The sequence below is a fragment of the Moschus berezovskii genome, chromosome 20, assembly GCF_049115385.1.
Source record: "Moschus berezovskii isolate FMDL1 chromosome 20, NW_MosBer_1.0, whole genome shotgun sequence".
Lineage (NCBI taxonomy): Eukaryota > Metazoa > Chordata > Mammalia > Artiodactyla > Moschidae > Moschus > Moschus berezovskii.
The window spans coordinates 49,479,485-49,494,163 of record NC_142479.1 but is presented as its reverse complement, the minus strand read 5'-3'; the positions used below and the strand labels follow the sequence as shown (position 1 = coordinate 49,494,163).

Genomic DNA, 14,679 nt, shown 5'->3' with positions numbered 1-14,679 from the left:
TCCCACATGCTGCAGAGAAGCTAAGCTCGCTTGCCAGAACTACTGAGCCCATGCACCCCAACTAGAGAGTCCTTGTCCATGGGCCACAACAAAGATCCTGCATGACACAACCAAAACCTGACACAGCCAAATCAATAAAATTTAAAAAATAAAATTCTCCAATAGATCAAAGTATGCAGCGACTTTTATCTTGTTGTGTTAAACATTGAAAGCCAAATAACTTACTGGATATAAAGACAAGAGATTAGTGAGCCTGCTGCTAATGGAGAAAGGGATATTTTCTCATAACCAGTATTCCCCCACCCCATCTCCATTTGATGTTGATCAAAACATACTGTTGGCTATTTAGTTTTTAAAAATTCAACATGTGGAAATTCCTTGGGTGGTCCAGTAGTTAGGGCTTCATACTTCCACTGAAGCGGCCTAGGTGCCATCTCTGGTAGGGGAACTAAGATCCCACAATCCCCTCATTTCAACAACAAACAAACAAGCAAACAAATAAATAAATATGCATGTGCACACACACCAGGAATGGGGAAGGGGAAAATGAAAGAATAAAGAAAACAATACTGTTGTGATCAGGAGGTGGTAGAACCAAATTGCAGTTTTTTCTGATTTCTGCAATGGCTCCTCGGTCTGGAGGAACAAAGCAGCAGGTTTCCTTTCTGGTGGACAGCCCCTGTCTGCTATTGGGACACTTCAATGGTATCTCCAGCCTCTATATCCAGCTGTGTGTGTCTTTCTCATTGATTGGCTGCCCATCAAATCAGAGTCTGATCTGCCTCATGGACAAACCCTGCCAGTCACATAAACTTCCACTGGTTTGTTGAGTGGTATGTGCCTCTACATCTCAAACGGCCCGCCTCCTTCAAACCACACGATTGCCAGTTCTGTTTTGACTCCTTCCTTGGGATTTTTGTGGGTCAGCTCTGAGTCTCCTGTTGCTGCTTCACAAAAGAGGAGGTGAGAAGCACCAGGAGACTCTGATATGTTAAGAGTGTCTATACATCTGTTCTGTTCTGTCGATCAGTCGTGTCCGACTCTTTGCGACCCCATGGACTGTAGCCTACCAGGCTTCTCCGTCCATGGGATTCTCCAGGCAAGAATACTGGAGTGGGTTACCGTTTCCTTCTCCAGGGGATCTTCCCGACCCAGGGATCGAACCCAGGTCTCCCGCATTGGAGGCAGATGCTTTAACCTCTGAGCCACCAGGATACATCTAGTTTGTTCTTTTTAATTGCTTTACAGCTATGAGTGTGAATGCATTGAATTTTATTAAGCCATTCCCCTATTGAAAGATACTCTGATTTTTATAAAATTTCATGATTACAATTTCATAATTTATAATATTACATTGTACTTGCATTCTTTCCTTCATTTATTAAGATGTGTATAAGGATGTTCATTTCAGACAGTGCTGAAACAAACCTCCTTATATGCATGTCCTACTGTTGACAATTGCAGGTTTCTCCCCCTAACTATAGCATCTGAATTGCTCAACCACAGGATATGCTTATTTCTGCTTTTAGTAAATATGGCCAGATTGCCTTCAAGAGGACCTATATTAATTGACACTTTCATGAAGAGTTGGTAAATGTAGTGCCTTGTTTATATACATGCTTGCAGGCTAAGTCGCTCAGTCATGTCTGACTCTTTGCGACCCTATGGACTGTAGCTCGTTAGGCACCTCTGTCCATGGGATTCTCTAGGCAAGAATACTGGAGTGGGTTGCCGTGCCCTCCTTCAGGGGATCTTCCCAGCCTAGGGATGGAACCCATGTCTCTTAAGTCTCATGCATTGGCAGGCGGGTTCTTTTCCACTAGCGCCACCTGTGAAGCCCTGTTTATATATATAGCCTCTACCTAATCAACACTCGTTATTATCAAATTTTAAAACTTCAAGGAAAAGGTGCTGGTTTTTATTTATTCATTAGACGCACCATCTCCACAATGTGCCTGCTCAGTAGTTGCTGCTTTCAAGTTTAGTTACCCCACGGCATGGGTTCTTAGTTCCCTGACTAGGGATTGAACCCATATCCTCTGTAGATTCTTAACCACTGAACCATCAGAGAAGTCCTCTTTTTAAAAAAATTTTATTTATTTATTTAGGGCTGTGCTGGGACTTTGTTGCTTTGTGTGGGGCTTTCTGTAGTTACGGCTAGTGAGGGCTACTCTTTGTTGCAGCGTACGGGTGGCTTCTCTTGTTGCGTAGTTGTGGCGTACAGATTCAGACAGGTTCAGTAGTTGTGGCTCACAGGTTTAGTTGCCCCACAGCGTGTGGAATCTTCCCGATCCAGGGATGGAACTTCTGTTCCCTGCATTGGTAGGCAGATTCTTATCTACTGCACCACCAGGGAAGTCTGCCTTGTTGTTTTCGTAAAGTTTCATTTCCATGATTAATATTGAAACTGAATGTGTTTCATAAATTTACTGGCCATTTGTATTTCCTCTTCTGTTAATTTCTTATTTCTGTCTCTTTCCTCTTTTAAATTTTGGCTTTTTCATGTTCTCGTACTTAAGCAGTCTAATCTTTCTTCCAGGTAATCTCAATGATTTCCATGGTTAAGCGGATCCCTGAAGCCTATATTTCAACTGTATTACCTTAGTCCCTCAAATAGTCAATATCACTGGGTTGTCCTATATCCTTGACTGAAGGTTAGTGTTATGTCCTTGACAACAGAACTATCTGAAAATTGTCACTGTGTTTGCTCTGTACATATTGAGACATCATCAACTCTGAGATAAAGTTTGTTACATATTTTATTTTTTAGTTCAGTGCCAGGAAGTTTGATCCCATTCAGTTGGTCTGCTTTGTCCTTTTGATAATAAATCCAGAACATTGATTGTCAATTACTTTGTACCCTGGCTACCAGGAAATTCGATGTGACTTTGGTATTTCCAAAAAAAACTAGCTTGACGGATATGACCTAATTATTTTTTTCTTTTCATTGGTTGTGATTTTTCTAATAAATTTTACTTTTTTTGGCTGTGCTGGGTCTTCTGGCTGCAAGTGGGCTTTCTCTAGTTGTGGAGCGCAGGGGATATGCTCTCTAGTTGCAGTGCACGGGCTTCTCGTTGTTGTGGTTTCTCTTGCTGTGAAGCGCAGGCTCTAGGCGCGTGGGCTCAGTAGTTGTGGCTCAGGGGCTTAGTTGCTCCAAGGCATGTGGGATTTTCCCAGATCAGGGATGGAAACTGTGTCCCCTTGCTTTGGCAGGTGGTTTTTTGGGGACCCCATGGACTGCAGCCAACCAGGCTCCTCTGTCCATGAGGTTCTCCAGGCCTGGAGCAGGTTGCCATTTCCTCCTCCAGGGGATCTTCCCGACCCTGGGATTGAAAGGATAAATAAATGTTCTTACTCTGGGTGTTGTTGTTGGAATCTATGCCTGGAATTGCTGTACTTGCCTGGCGGCCATGACGGAAGAAAGTCTTCATGCAAAGCTGACACCATCAAGGGGTAACTAGCAGGTATTCAACCTAGAAATTTGGCTGTTTCACCAGAAGACTCACCAAACAGAAAACTAACCAAACTGACCACACGGATCACAGCCTTGCCTCACTCAGTGAAACCATGAGCCACGCTGTGCAGGGTCACCCAAGATGGATGGGTCATGGTGGAGAGTTCTGACAAAATGTGGTCCACTGGAGAAGGGAAAGGTAAGCCATTTTAGCGTTCGTGCCTTGAGAACCCCATGAACAGTATGAAAAGGATAAAAGATACGACACTGAAAGATGAACCCCCCAGGTTGGCAGGTGTCCAATATGCTACTGGAAAAGATGGAGAAATAGCTCCGGAAGGAATGAAGAGGCTGAGCCAAAGCAGAAGTGTAACTGGTGGTGAAAGTGAAGTCCAATGCTGTAAAGAACAGTACTGCCTAGGAACCTGGAATGCTAGGTCCATGAATCAAGGTAAACTGGAAGTGGTCAAACAGGAGATGGCAAGAGTAAACATCGACATTTAAGCAATCAGTGAACTAAAATGGACAGGAATGGGTGAATTTAATTCAGATGACCATGATATCTACTACTGTGGGCAAAAATCCCTTAGAAGAAATGGAGTAGCCCTCATAGTCAACAAAAGAGAAATGTAGTACTTGGTTGCCATCTCAAAAATGACAGAGTGATCTCTGTTCTTTTCCAAGGCAAACCATTCAATATCACAGCAATCCAAGTCTATGCCCAACCACTAATGCTGAAGAAACTGAAGTTAAACAGTTCTACGAAGACCTACAAGACCTTCTAGAACTAACACCCCTCAAAAATGTCCTTTTCATCATAGGGGACTGGAATTCCAAAGTAGGATACCTAGATAACAAGCAAAGTCAACAGATATCTAGAGTAACAGGAAGGTTTGGCCTTGGAGTACAAAATGAACCAGGGCAAAGGCTAACAGAGTTGAAGATGTAGCTCACATGATGAACTCCTTATTGGAAAATTCAGACTTCAATAGAAGAAGGTAGGGAAAACCACTAGACCGTTTGGATATGACCTAAGTCAAATCCCTTACGATTATGCAATGGAAGTGACAAACAGAGTCAAGGGATTAGATCTGACAGGGTGCCTGAAGAACTATGGATGGAGTTTCATAACACTGTACAGGAGGCAGTGATCAAAACCATCTCCAAGAAAAAAGAAATGCAAAAAGGCAAAATGGTTGTCTGAGGAGACCTTACAAATAGCTAAGAAAAGATGAGAAGTAAAAGACAAAGGAGAAAAGAAAAGATACAGCCATCTGAATGCAGAGTTCCAAAGAATAGCAAGGAGAGATAAGAAAGCCTTCTTAAGTGAACAATGCAAAGAAATAGAGGAAAACAATAGAATGGGAAAGACTAGAGATCTCTTCAAGAAAATTAGAGATACCAAGGGAACATTTCATGCAAAGATGGTCACACTAAAGGACAGAAATGGGTATGGACCTAACAGAAGCAGAAGATATTAAGAAGAGGTGGCAAGAACACACAGAAGAACTGTACAAAAAAGATCTTAATGACCCAGATAACCACGATGGTGTGATTGCTCACCTAGAGCCAGACATCTTGGGAGTGTGAAGTCAAGTGGGCCTTAGGAAGCATCACTAGAAACGAAGCTAGTGAAGGTGATGGAAATCCAGTGGGGCTATTTCAAATCCTAAAAGATGATGCTGTGAAAGTGCTGCACTCAATATGCCAGCAAATTTGGAAAACTCAGCAGTGGCCACAGGGCTGGAAAAGGTCAGTTTTTATTCCAATCCCAAAAAAGAGCAATGTCAAAGAATGTTTAAATTACCGCACAACTGCACTCATTTCACATGCTAGCAAAGTAATGCTCAAAATTCTTCAAGCTAGGCTTCAGCAGTATGTGAACTCAGAATTACCATATGTACAAACTGAATTTAGAAAAGGCAGGAGAACCAGACATCAAATTGCAACATCTGTTGGATCATAGAAAAAGCAAGAGAATTCCAGGAAAACATCTACTTCTGCTTCATTGATTATACTAAAGCCTTTGACTGTGTGGATCACAACAAACTGTGGAAAATTCTTCAAGAGATGGGAATACCAGACCACCTTGCCTGCCTCCCAAGAAACTTGTATGCAGGCCAAGAAGCAACAATTAGAATCGGACATGGAACAATGGACTGGTTCCAAATTGGGAAAGGAGTATGTCAAGGCTGTATATTATCACCCTGCTTATTTAACTTATAGGCAGAGTACATCACGCAAAATGAAGCACAAGCTGAAATCAAGATTGATGAGAGAAATACCAATAACCTCAGACAGGCATATGACACCACCCTAATGGCAGAAAGCCAGGAGGAATTAAAGAGCCTCTTGATGAAGGTGAAAGAAGAGATTGAAAAAGTTGCTTTAAAACTCAACATTCAAAAAACTAAGATCATGGCATCTGGTCCCATCACTTCATGGCAAATAGATGGGGAAACAATGGAAACAGTGCCAGACTTCCTTTTCTTGGGCTCCAAAATCACTGCTGATAGTGACTGCAGCCATGAAATTATAAGACACTTGCTCCTCGGAAGAAAAGCTATCACTAACCTAGACAGCGTATTAAAAAGCAGAGACATCACTTTGCCAACAAAGGTCTGTTTAGTCAAAGCTATGGTTTTTCCAGCAGTCATGTATGGATGTGAGAGTTGGACTATAAAGAAAACTGAGCACCGAAGAATAAGAATTGATACTTTTGAACTGTGGTGTTGGAGAAGACTCTTGAGAGTCCCTCGGACTGCAAGAAGATAAAACCAATCCATCCTAAAGGAAATCAGTCCTGAATGTGTATTGGAAGAACTGATGCTGAAGCTCCAATACTTTCACCTGATGGAAGAACTGATTCATTGGAAAAGACCTTGATGTTGGGAAAGATTGAAGGCAGGAGGAGAAGGGGACGGCAGAGAATAAGATGTTTGGATGGCATCACCGACTCAAAGGACATGAGCTTGAGCAAGCTCTGGGGAATGATGCAGCACAGGGACGCCTGGCGTGCTGCAGTCCATGGGGTTGCAAAGAGTCAGACACAACTGAGTGACTGAAAACAACATCAGCAGACCCCTGTCTGCTGGTGGTCCTGTCTTCACTTCATCAAACACACACCAGGCAACAACGAATAAAGGAGCTTGAAAGAGCAGCAGTGTGGAAAAAAACAAGTAGTAGTTCTATCTATATGTTCCTTCATACTATACAAGGGAAGGGTGTTCCCATCCCAGGCCTTAGAAGGGAGGGTGTTTAATGTGGATGGTCCCTCTCACTCAGCTTCCTCTGCCCCTCAATTCTCCTTCCTTTTCCCTCTTGGAGGACACACAGTACAGTGCATCCCAGCCCCTTCTTGAGAAACATCAGCCCTGGACAAAGGGAAAGCAGGTTCTGCTCCTTTCAGTCCTTTCAGGACGCCAGTGCTCCCCCTGTTCCCGCGCACGTCCACTCTGCCCTCACGGACCTTCCCTTCCACACCGACAGCTCTTCACCTCACACGCCTGCAACCACCCCCCGCCCCCGCACCGAGACCCGCTCTGCTGTGGAAGCGTGCTGGCCTCCTTGGGATGGGCCAGAAACGGGGCAGCACTTGGGAATGAACAGCTCTGGGGGGCCCTCAGTTGATGGTGGGTAGGAGTTAGTGGATAAACACCCCAGCTGTCTTATTCGTGGTTAGGAGAACTCTGGGATGGGTTCTGTTCAGGCCTGAGCCCAACTGCCCACGGAAGCACCTTCAGCTCATAATTCACCCTTGTTGGCTTCTTCCCTTCACCCTGCCTCTGCCCATGCTTCCTGGAATTGTTACCCAATAACACTATGTCCTCAAAAGCTGCTCGGCATCTGCTTCCCAGAGAACCCAACTGAAGTTCTTTGTTTTGCTTTATTTATTTTTATTTTAAATATTTATATTTATTTATTTGGTTGTGTGGGGTCTTAGTTGCCACATGTGGGATTCTTTTTTTTTTTTTCAGTTGCAGCATTCCCTGACCAGGGATCAAACCCAGATCCTTTGCCTGCATTGGGAATGAGGAGTCTTAGCCACTGGACCACCAGCTAAGTTCCTGTTCTGTTTAAAAAAAAAAAACCCAGACATTTCAGGATGTGGTCAAATAATTGCCAGAGATACTCCCCTCTGTGCAGTCTTTGATGAAATTGGGGCATAGAATGTGGTTTGACAAAGTGAGAATAGAAGTGGGTTCCCCAATTTTCTTCACACTCTACTAGCTGTCACTGCTAGTACGGAGTCTTCTGTTCTTTTCTTTTCCTTTTTTTTTTTTTAATTTAAAAGCATTTTAAAAAAGTCAAATAATATGTGTATACTGTTTCAAGGCAAATGATACTAACAGGCCTAACCCCGCTCCCTACTTCCCAGTCCTACTCCTCAGAGGCCACTATTCTCATCTAACATTTAGAGCTGTTTCCTCTGGAATTACCACCATATTTCTAAGTAAAATACTTATACCGTTAACTCCAAACTTCTCAGCATTAGACATTATCCATTTTACTTATTATAGTAGATGAACACAGAGCCCCCTTCAGTTCTTGACTTCTCCTCTTGTGCACTTCCACACGCCACATAATTTTTGGTTAATTCGACATTTAATATTTCCATTGTATGACTGAATGACTGTGACGCCCAGTTAAGCCATATGTTGTTGTTTGTTGTTCAGTCACTAAGTCGTGTCAGACTCTCTGTGACCCCGTGGACTGCAGCATGCCAGGCTCTCCTGTCCTTCACTGTCTCCTAGAGTTTGCTTAGATTTGTGTCCATCGAGTCGGTGATGCTATCTAACCATCTCATCCTCTGTCGTCCCCTTCTCCTCCTGCCTTCAATCTTTCTCAGCATCGAGGTCTTTTCCAGTGAGTCAGCTCCTCACATCAGATGACCAAAGTATTTGAGCTTCGGCATCAGTCCTTCCAGTGAATATTCAGGGTTGATTTCCTTTAGGATGGACTGGTTTGATTTCATCCTTCCGGTCCAAGAGATTCTCAACAGTCTTCTCCAGAACCACAGTTTGAAAGAATCAATTCTTCCGCTCTCAGCCTTCTTTATGGTCGAAGTCTCACATCTGTACATAACTACAGGAAAAACTCTGTGTGTGTGTGAGTGTGTGTATGTGCTTAGTCACTCAGTCGTGTCCGACTCTTTGTGACCTCATGGACTGTAGCCCACCCAGCTCCTCTGTCCATGGGGATTCTTTAGGCAAGAATACTGGAGTGAGTTGCCATGCCCTCCTTCAAGGGATTGAATGTTAAGCTTTAAGCCAGCTTTTTCACTCTTCTGATCTTTCACCTTCATCAAGAGACTCTAGTTTCTCTTCACTTTCTGCCATTAGAATGGTATCATCTGCTTATCTGAGGTTGTTGTACTATAATTACATTTCCTTTTGTATGTAATATTTCAGTTTGCCTGGAATTAACTGTCTCATTCTTTCATTTGTTTAGTTTTCTTTCTATTTACTACTAATTCTTCCCTCCTCCTTTCTTAATCCTATTTGTGGTTGAGAATATTTCTTTTATACCAAAGGTAACCTTCTATATGGGCTGCCCTGGTTTCTCAGGAGTTTTCCCTGGTGGCTCAGACGGTAAAGAATCAGCCTGCAATGCAGGAGAACTGGGTTTGATCCTTGGGTTGGGAAGATCCTCTGGAGAAAGAAATGGGAAGCCATTCCAGTATTCTTGCCTGGAGAATGCCATGGACAGAGGAGCCTGGGGGGCTACAGTCCTTGGGGTCGCAAACAGTTGGACACAACTGAGGAACTAACATACACACACACAGCCCTCTATACAGACAGGTTTCCCTGCTGGCTCAGCGATAAAGAATCCTCATGCAATGCAGGAGACCCGGGTTCTATCCATGAATTGGGAAGATCCCCTGGAGAAGGAAATGGCAGCCCACTCCAGTATTCTTGCTTGGGAAATCCCATGGAGAGAGGAACCTGGTGGGCTACAGTCCATGGGGTCACAAAGGAGTCAGACATGACTTAGGGGCTGAACAACAACAATATCCTTCTATACAGATACAAGTTTCCCTTGCTGTCTGAATGTAGACAGTTTCTGTGAAATTTTTCATAAAATGAAATGGTGTAGAGCAAAGAAACAGTTACCTCTGGATGCATCTTGCTAATGGAATGCACAAAATAAATAGAGATAAAGCACAGATGCCAAAGCTACAGTAGCTTGATGCTAGATGCTGTCTGTAGTTCCCAGGAAAGGAGCCTGGTGGTGCCACTCTTATTGCCTGGGATGCCTGCTGCCTCAGGAATTTTTGTTGTTCAGTCACACAGTCGTGTCTGACTCTTCGCGACCCCATGGACTGCAGCACGCCAGGCCTCCCTGCAACCCCATGGGCTGCAGCACGCCAGGCGTCCCTGTCCCTCACCATCTCCTGAAGTTTGCCCAAGTTCGTTTTCATTGCATCAGTGATGATGCCTCAGTAATAGCTGCAAACGCTGAGTGCTATCATGTTATTATTCTGCCGTTCTTGGTGGCCTGTGGAATTTTAGTTCCCCAACTAGATGGTCTGGGTCGAACCCGGACCATCAGCAGTTTGAGAGTGCTAACCAGTGGACCACCAAGGAATTCCCTTTCACCTTTTTTTGTTTTGTTTTGGCTGTGTTGGTTCTCCATTGCTCCATGGGGTTTTCTCTAGTTGCGGTGAAGTGGGGGCTACTGTCTACGTGCGGTGCGTGGGGTTCCTATTGCGGTGGCATGGGCTCTAGGGAGTGTGAATCAGTAGTTGGGGCACATGGGCTTAGTTGCCCTTTGGCATGTGGACCAGGTGTTAAATCTGAGTCCCCTACACTGACAGGCAGATTCTTTATCCCCAGGAAAGTCCTGCTAGTTGTGGTTTTGATTTGAATGTGCTTTGTTGTAATCTGCTTCGATTCTTTGTGGAGTTAGAGGTTGGAGAGAGGAGCAGGAATAAAGGAGAGAGACTGGAGGGCAGATTGGGACCATCTATGAATGATTCCTCCCTATTGGCAGCACAAAGCTCTGGGTACAGACATCACTGTAAGAACTAACCAGGACAGGTGTCAAGGTAGCTGCTAATGGTTTTGTTTCCCTACAGAGAAGGGCTGCCTCGCCCACCGCCCCTGCTGGCTCAGGCCAACCTCCCCTTTGGGTACCCGATCCACGGGGTGGAGGTGATGCCCCTGCACACAATTCCCATCCCAGGTAGGTACCTCTCCATTCAGAAGACTGAAACAACTTTCTTCTTATTCCTTCTCAAGCAAAAGGTGGGGGCAGAAGGAAACAGTCATTCATGCTGCGTATCCAGCACAATGCACAAAGCTTGATATGATTTCATTTAACGTTAGTCTCACTCTTTCCATCACTGGGAATCACCCTTAGTAGCTGTGACCTCCATGGGGATCTGAGATAACGTAGAAGAGGACAGAAACCTAGGTGCCTCGAGGAATCTTAGGGCGTAATGGACTGCTTGGTGTCCTCCAGCATCAAAGCATGAGCCCGTCTCCACGGAGTGCATAAGAAAAGGATGTCTATGCCAGTTAAAACTCCCCTCCATGAGTAGTTTTTACACACTCTTCTAGATAGTTCAGCATCACTTCTCTGTGAGGTAAATATTATTTTGCCAACCTCACAGATGAGTTTAGTAAGTTATCTAAGAGCACATAGGAAGGATATGTTTGAATTAGAACTTGAATTAGTCATATTATAAGAACAGAGATAGATGCTAAAGTAAAAAACATTTGGGATAAATTGCTAGTGTTTTTGAATAGTCATTTAAAAGTGATTTGCCATTTCGCATAGTTCTTTTTTTTTATTGTGGGTAAATGCATGTAACATAAAATTTACCATTTTACCCATTTTTAAGGGTCCAGTTCATTAAGTTTATTTACATTGTTCTACAACCAGCATCCATCTCTAGAACTTTTCACCTTCACAACTGAAACTCTGTATCCATTTAACATTAATTCCCTTTTCCCCTTTAGCCCCTGGCAACCACCATTCTATTTTCTGTCTCTCTGAATTTGACTATTTAGGGAAACTCATATATGGATGATCCATTATTTATCTATTGCTCTCTTCCCTTCAGTATCAGAGATATCTGGAAGGGACTGGATTAATTCACAGCACCCATCCAAAACTGATGGTGGGCAGCAGAGGCTTTAGAACCACCAGAGTTTGAAGAGGACCATGGGACACCATCTAATGGAGCCCTGGGAAGTGGGGAGTGGTCAGCAAACACCCTGGGTAGGTGACACTTGGGATGACTCTGGAGCGACATGTAGGAGTTGGACAGGAAGGTGAGAGCATCAGGAAGCCCGAGGCATCCTCTCAAATGGTGTTGATTGTCCTTTTCCTTGTGTCCTCCAGGTCTCCAGTTTGAAGGACCAGACGCTCCCATCTATAAGGCAAGCTTCCTTTAGCTCTTGACATCCTGTCCTTGGCTCACTACCTATGCTTTCTTCCCCCAGTGGTGACTGGTCTCAGATCTTGACAGAACTTCTGTCCTGATTAAATATTAGACATGAGTCCGTGGTGGGGAGTGGGGGAAGGGTACCTATAAAAGTCATGAATTATCCAGCCATGGGGTGGCTAACGTTCCAGGGAGGACTTCCAAAAAAATGACCACCAAGGCTCCTGCTGGTTTCAGCTCAAGGGTAGCTGCTGCCACAGCTGGGCTGTGTTGCCTCTGTTTGTGTCAGCACCAGCAAGGTGGATGCTCCGTGGCCTGTCCTTCTTTCGCTACTTAACATAGCTCCAAGTTAAGGTCTCTGCAAGTATGTCTGAGGGGTGAGATGCAAATTGCATCCAGAACCCTAACTGAAAAGGAGTCTGGGATGTGTGGTTTTAGTTTTCCCAGGGAGAGGCTGGAATGGGCGGTGATGGAGCTGCTCTATTCTCCAGAGGACGCCTCTGCCCACCTCGCTCCCAAGTACCCTCACCTCCCTCCTCCCTCCCCCACCTTTGTCATTTCTACTGTGTTACTTTCCTAATGGCTTTTATCATACCCGAAGTACATGATATGCTTATTGCCACTCTTCCCCACTAGAACATAAACTTTTCGAAGGCAGGAAGTCAGGAAGTCTGTCTACTCTTTTCCCAGTACCTGTAGTTTGGATCTCAGAAAGTATCTGTTGATTGACTATTTTCAGCAGGAATGACGTTATCCAGGTTGTTGTTGTTCAGTGGCTCAGTCATGTCCAGCTCTTTGTGACCCCGTGGACCTCAGCACACCAGGTTTCCCTGTTCTTTACTATCTCCCAGAGCTTGCTGAAACTCATGTCTATTGAGTTCATGATGCCATCCAACCATCTCTTCCTCTGTCGTCCCCTTCTCCTCCTGCCTTCAATCTTTCCTAGCATCAGGGTCTTTTCCAGTGACTTTCCTCTTTGCATCAGGTGGCCAAAGTATTGGAGCGTCATCTTCAGCATCAGTCCTTCCAATGAATATTCAGGACTGATTTCCTTTAGGATTGACTGGTTTTATCTCTTTGCAGTCCAAGGGATTCTCAGGAGTCTTCTCCAACACCACAGTTCAAAAGCACCAGTTCAAATGCATGTAAAGAATGCATTCAGCATTCTTTACAGTCCAACTCTCACATCCATACATGACTATGGAAAAACCATAGCTTTGAAAATACAGACCTTTGTAGGCAAAGTGAAGTCTCTGCCTTTTAATATGCTGTCTAGATCTGTCATAGGTTTTCTTCCAAGGAGCAAGCATCTTTTAATTTAATGGCTGCAGTCACCATCTGCAATGATTTTGGAGTACAAGAAAAGAAAATCTGTCACTGTTTCCATTATTTCCCCCTCTATTTGCCATGAAGGGATGGGACCAGATGCCATGATCTTCGTTTTCTGAATGTTGAGTTTTAAGCCAGCTTTTTCACTCTCCTCTTTCACTTTCATCAAGAGGCTCTTTAATTCCTCTTCGCTTTCTGCCATTAGGGTGTTGTCATCTGCATATCAGAGGCTGTTGATATTTCTCCTGGCAATCTTGATACCAGCTTGAGCTTCATTCAGCCTGGCATTTCACATAATGTACTCTGCATATAAGTTATCCAGGTTACTTTTCCTAAAGATAACTGGCTGTTGCAGAAGACAAGAAGGGAAGGGAAGAGAATAACAGTGGGGATAAAGAGAAGCAAATGGATTTTAGCTACACGTTGACGGTGGACCCGACAGGATTCACTCATAGATTGACTGCAGGTGTCAGGGAAACAGCAGGACAGGAGTGACTTCTGCTGGGGACTTCAACAGCTGAGTGTTAAAGGTGCTGTTCACAAAGCAAGGAAAACCATGGTGGGGTGGAAAACAGGTTTATCGAAAACAATCAATAGTTCAAGTTTTGAAGATGGTGAAACTTCCTAGCAGAGCAATCAGCTGGATCGCAGAGATTGGAGCTAAAGATGTGCATCTTCAAATCATCAGCATATGAATGGTATTAAAGCCAACACCTCTAGTGAGAAAGGTTCAGTTCAGTCGCTCAGTCGTGTCCAACTCGCGACCCCATGGACTGCAGCACGCCAGGCCTCCCTGTCCATCACCAACTCCCAGAGTTTACTCAGACTCGTGTCCATTGAGTCGGTGATGCCATCCAACCATCACATCCTCTGTCGTCCCCTTTTCCTCCTGCTTCAATCTTTTCCAGTATCAGGGTCTTTTCAAATGTCAGTTCTTCACATCAAGTGGCCAAAGTATTGGAGTTTCAGCTTCAACATCAGTCCTTCCAATGAACACCCAGGACTGATCTCCTTTAAGATGGACTGGTTGGATCTCCTTGCAGTCCAAGGGACTGTCAAGAGTCTTCTCCAACACCTCAGTTCAAAAGCATCAATTCTTTGGCGCTCAGCTTTCTTTATAGTCTAACTCTCACATCCATACATGACTACTGGAAAAACCATAGCCTTGACTAGACAGACCTTTGTTGGCAAAGTAATGTCTCTGCTTTTTAATATGCTGTCTAGGTTGGTCATAACTTTCCTTCCAAGGAGTAAGCGTCTTTTAATTTCCTGGCTGCAGTCAGCATCTGCAGTGATTTTGAAGCCCCAAAAAATAAAGTCTGACACTGTTTCCACTGTTTCCCCATCTATTTCCCATGAAGTGATGGAACCAGATGCCATGATCTTTGTTTTCTGAATGTTGAGCCTTAAGCCAACTTTTTCACTCTCCTCTTTCACCTTCATCAAGAGGCTGTTTAGTTCCTCTTCACTTTCTGCCATAAGGGCGGTGTCATCTGCATATCTG

General features: G+C 44.2%; 1 protein-coding gene across 3 annotated transcripts in view; it reads left to right on the top strand.

The window, feature by feature from the left end:
* The window catches only part of B4GALNT2 (beta-1,4-N-acetyl-galactosaminyltransferase 2 (SID blood group)), a 104,026-nt gene that overhangs the window by 65,748 nt on the left and 23,599 nt on the right, over window positions 1-14,679 (top strand). For all 3 annotated transcript variants that reach the window (XM_088828997.1, XM_088828999.1, XM_055407615.2), the window contains 2 exons: window positions 10,533-10,639; window positions 11,804-11,841. In XM_088828997.1, the coding sequence (XP_088685123.1) occupies window positions 10,533-10,639; window positions 11,804-11,841 (145 nt within the window). The remainder of the gene's footprint in view (window positions 1-10,532; window positions 10,640-11,803; window positions 11,842-14,679) is intronic.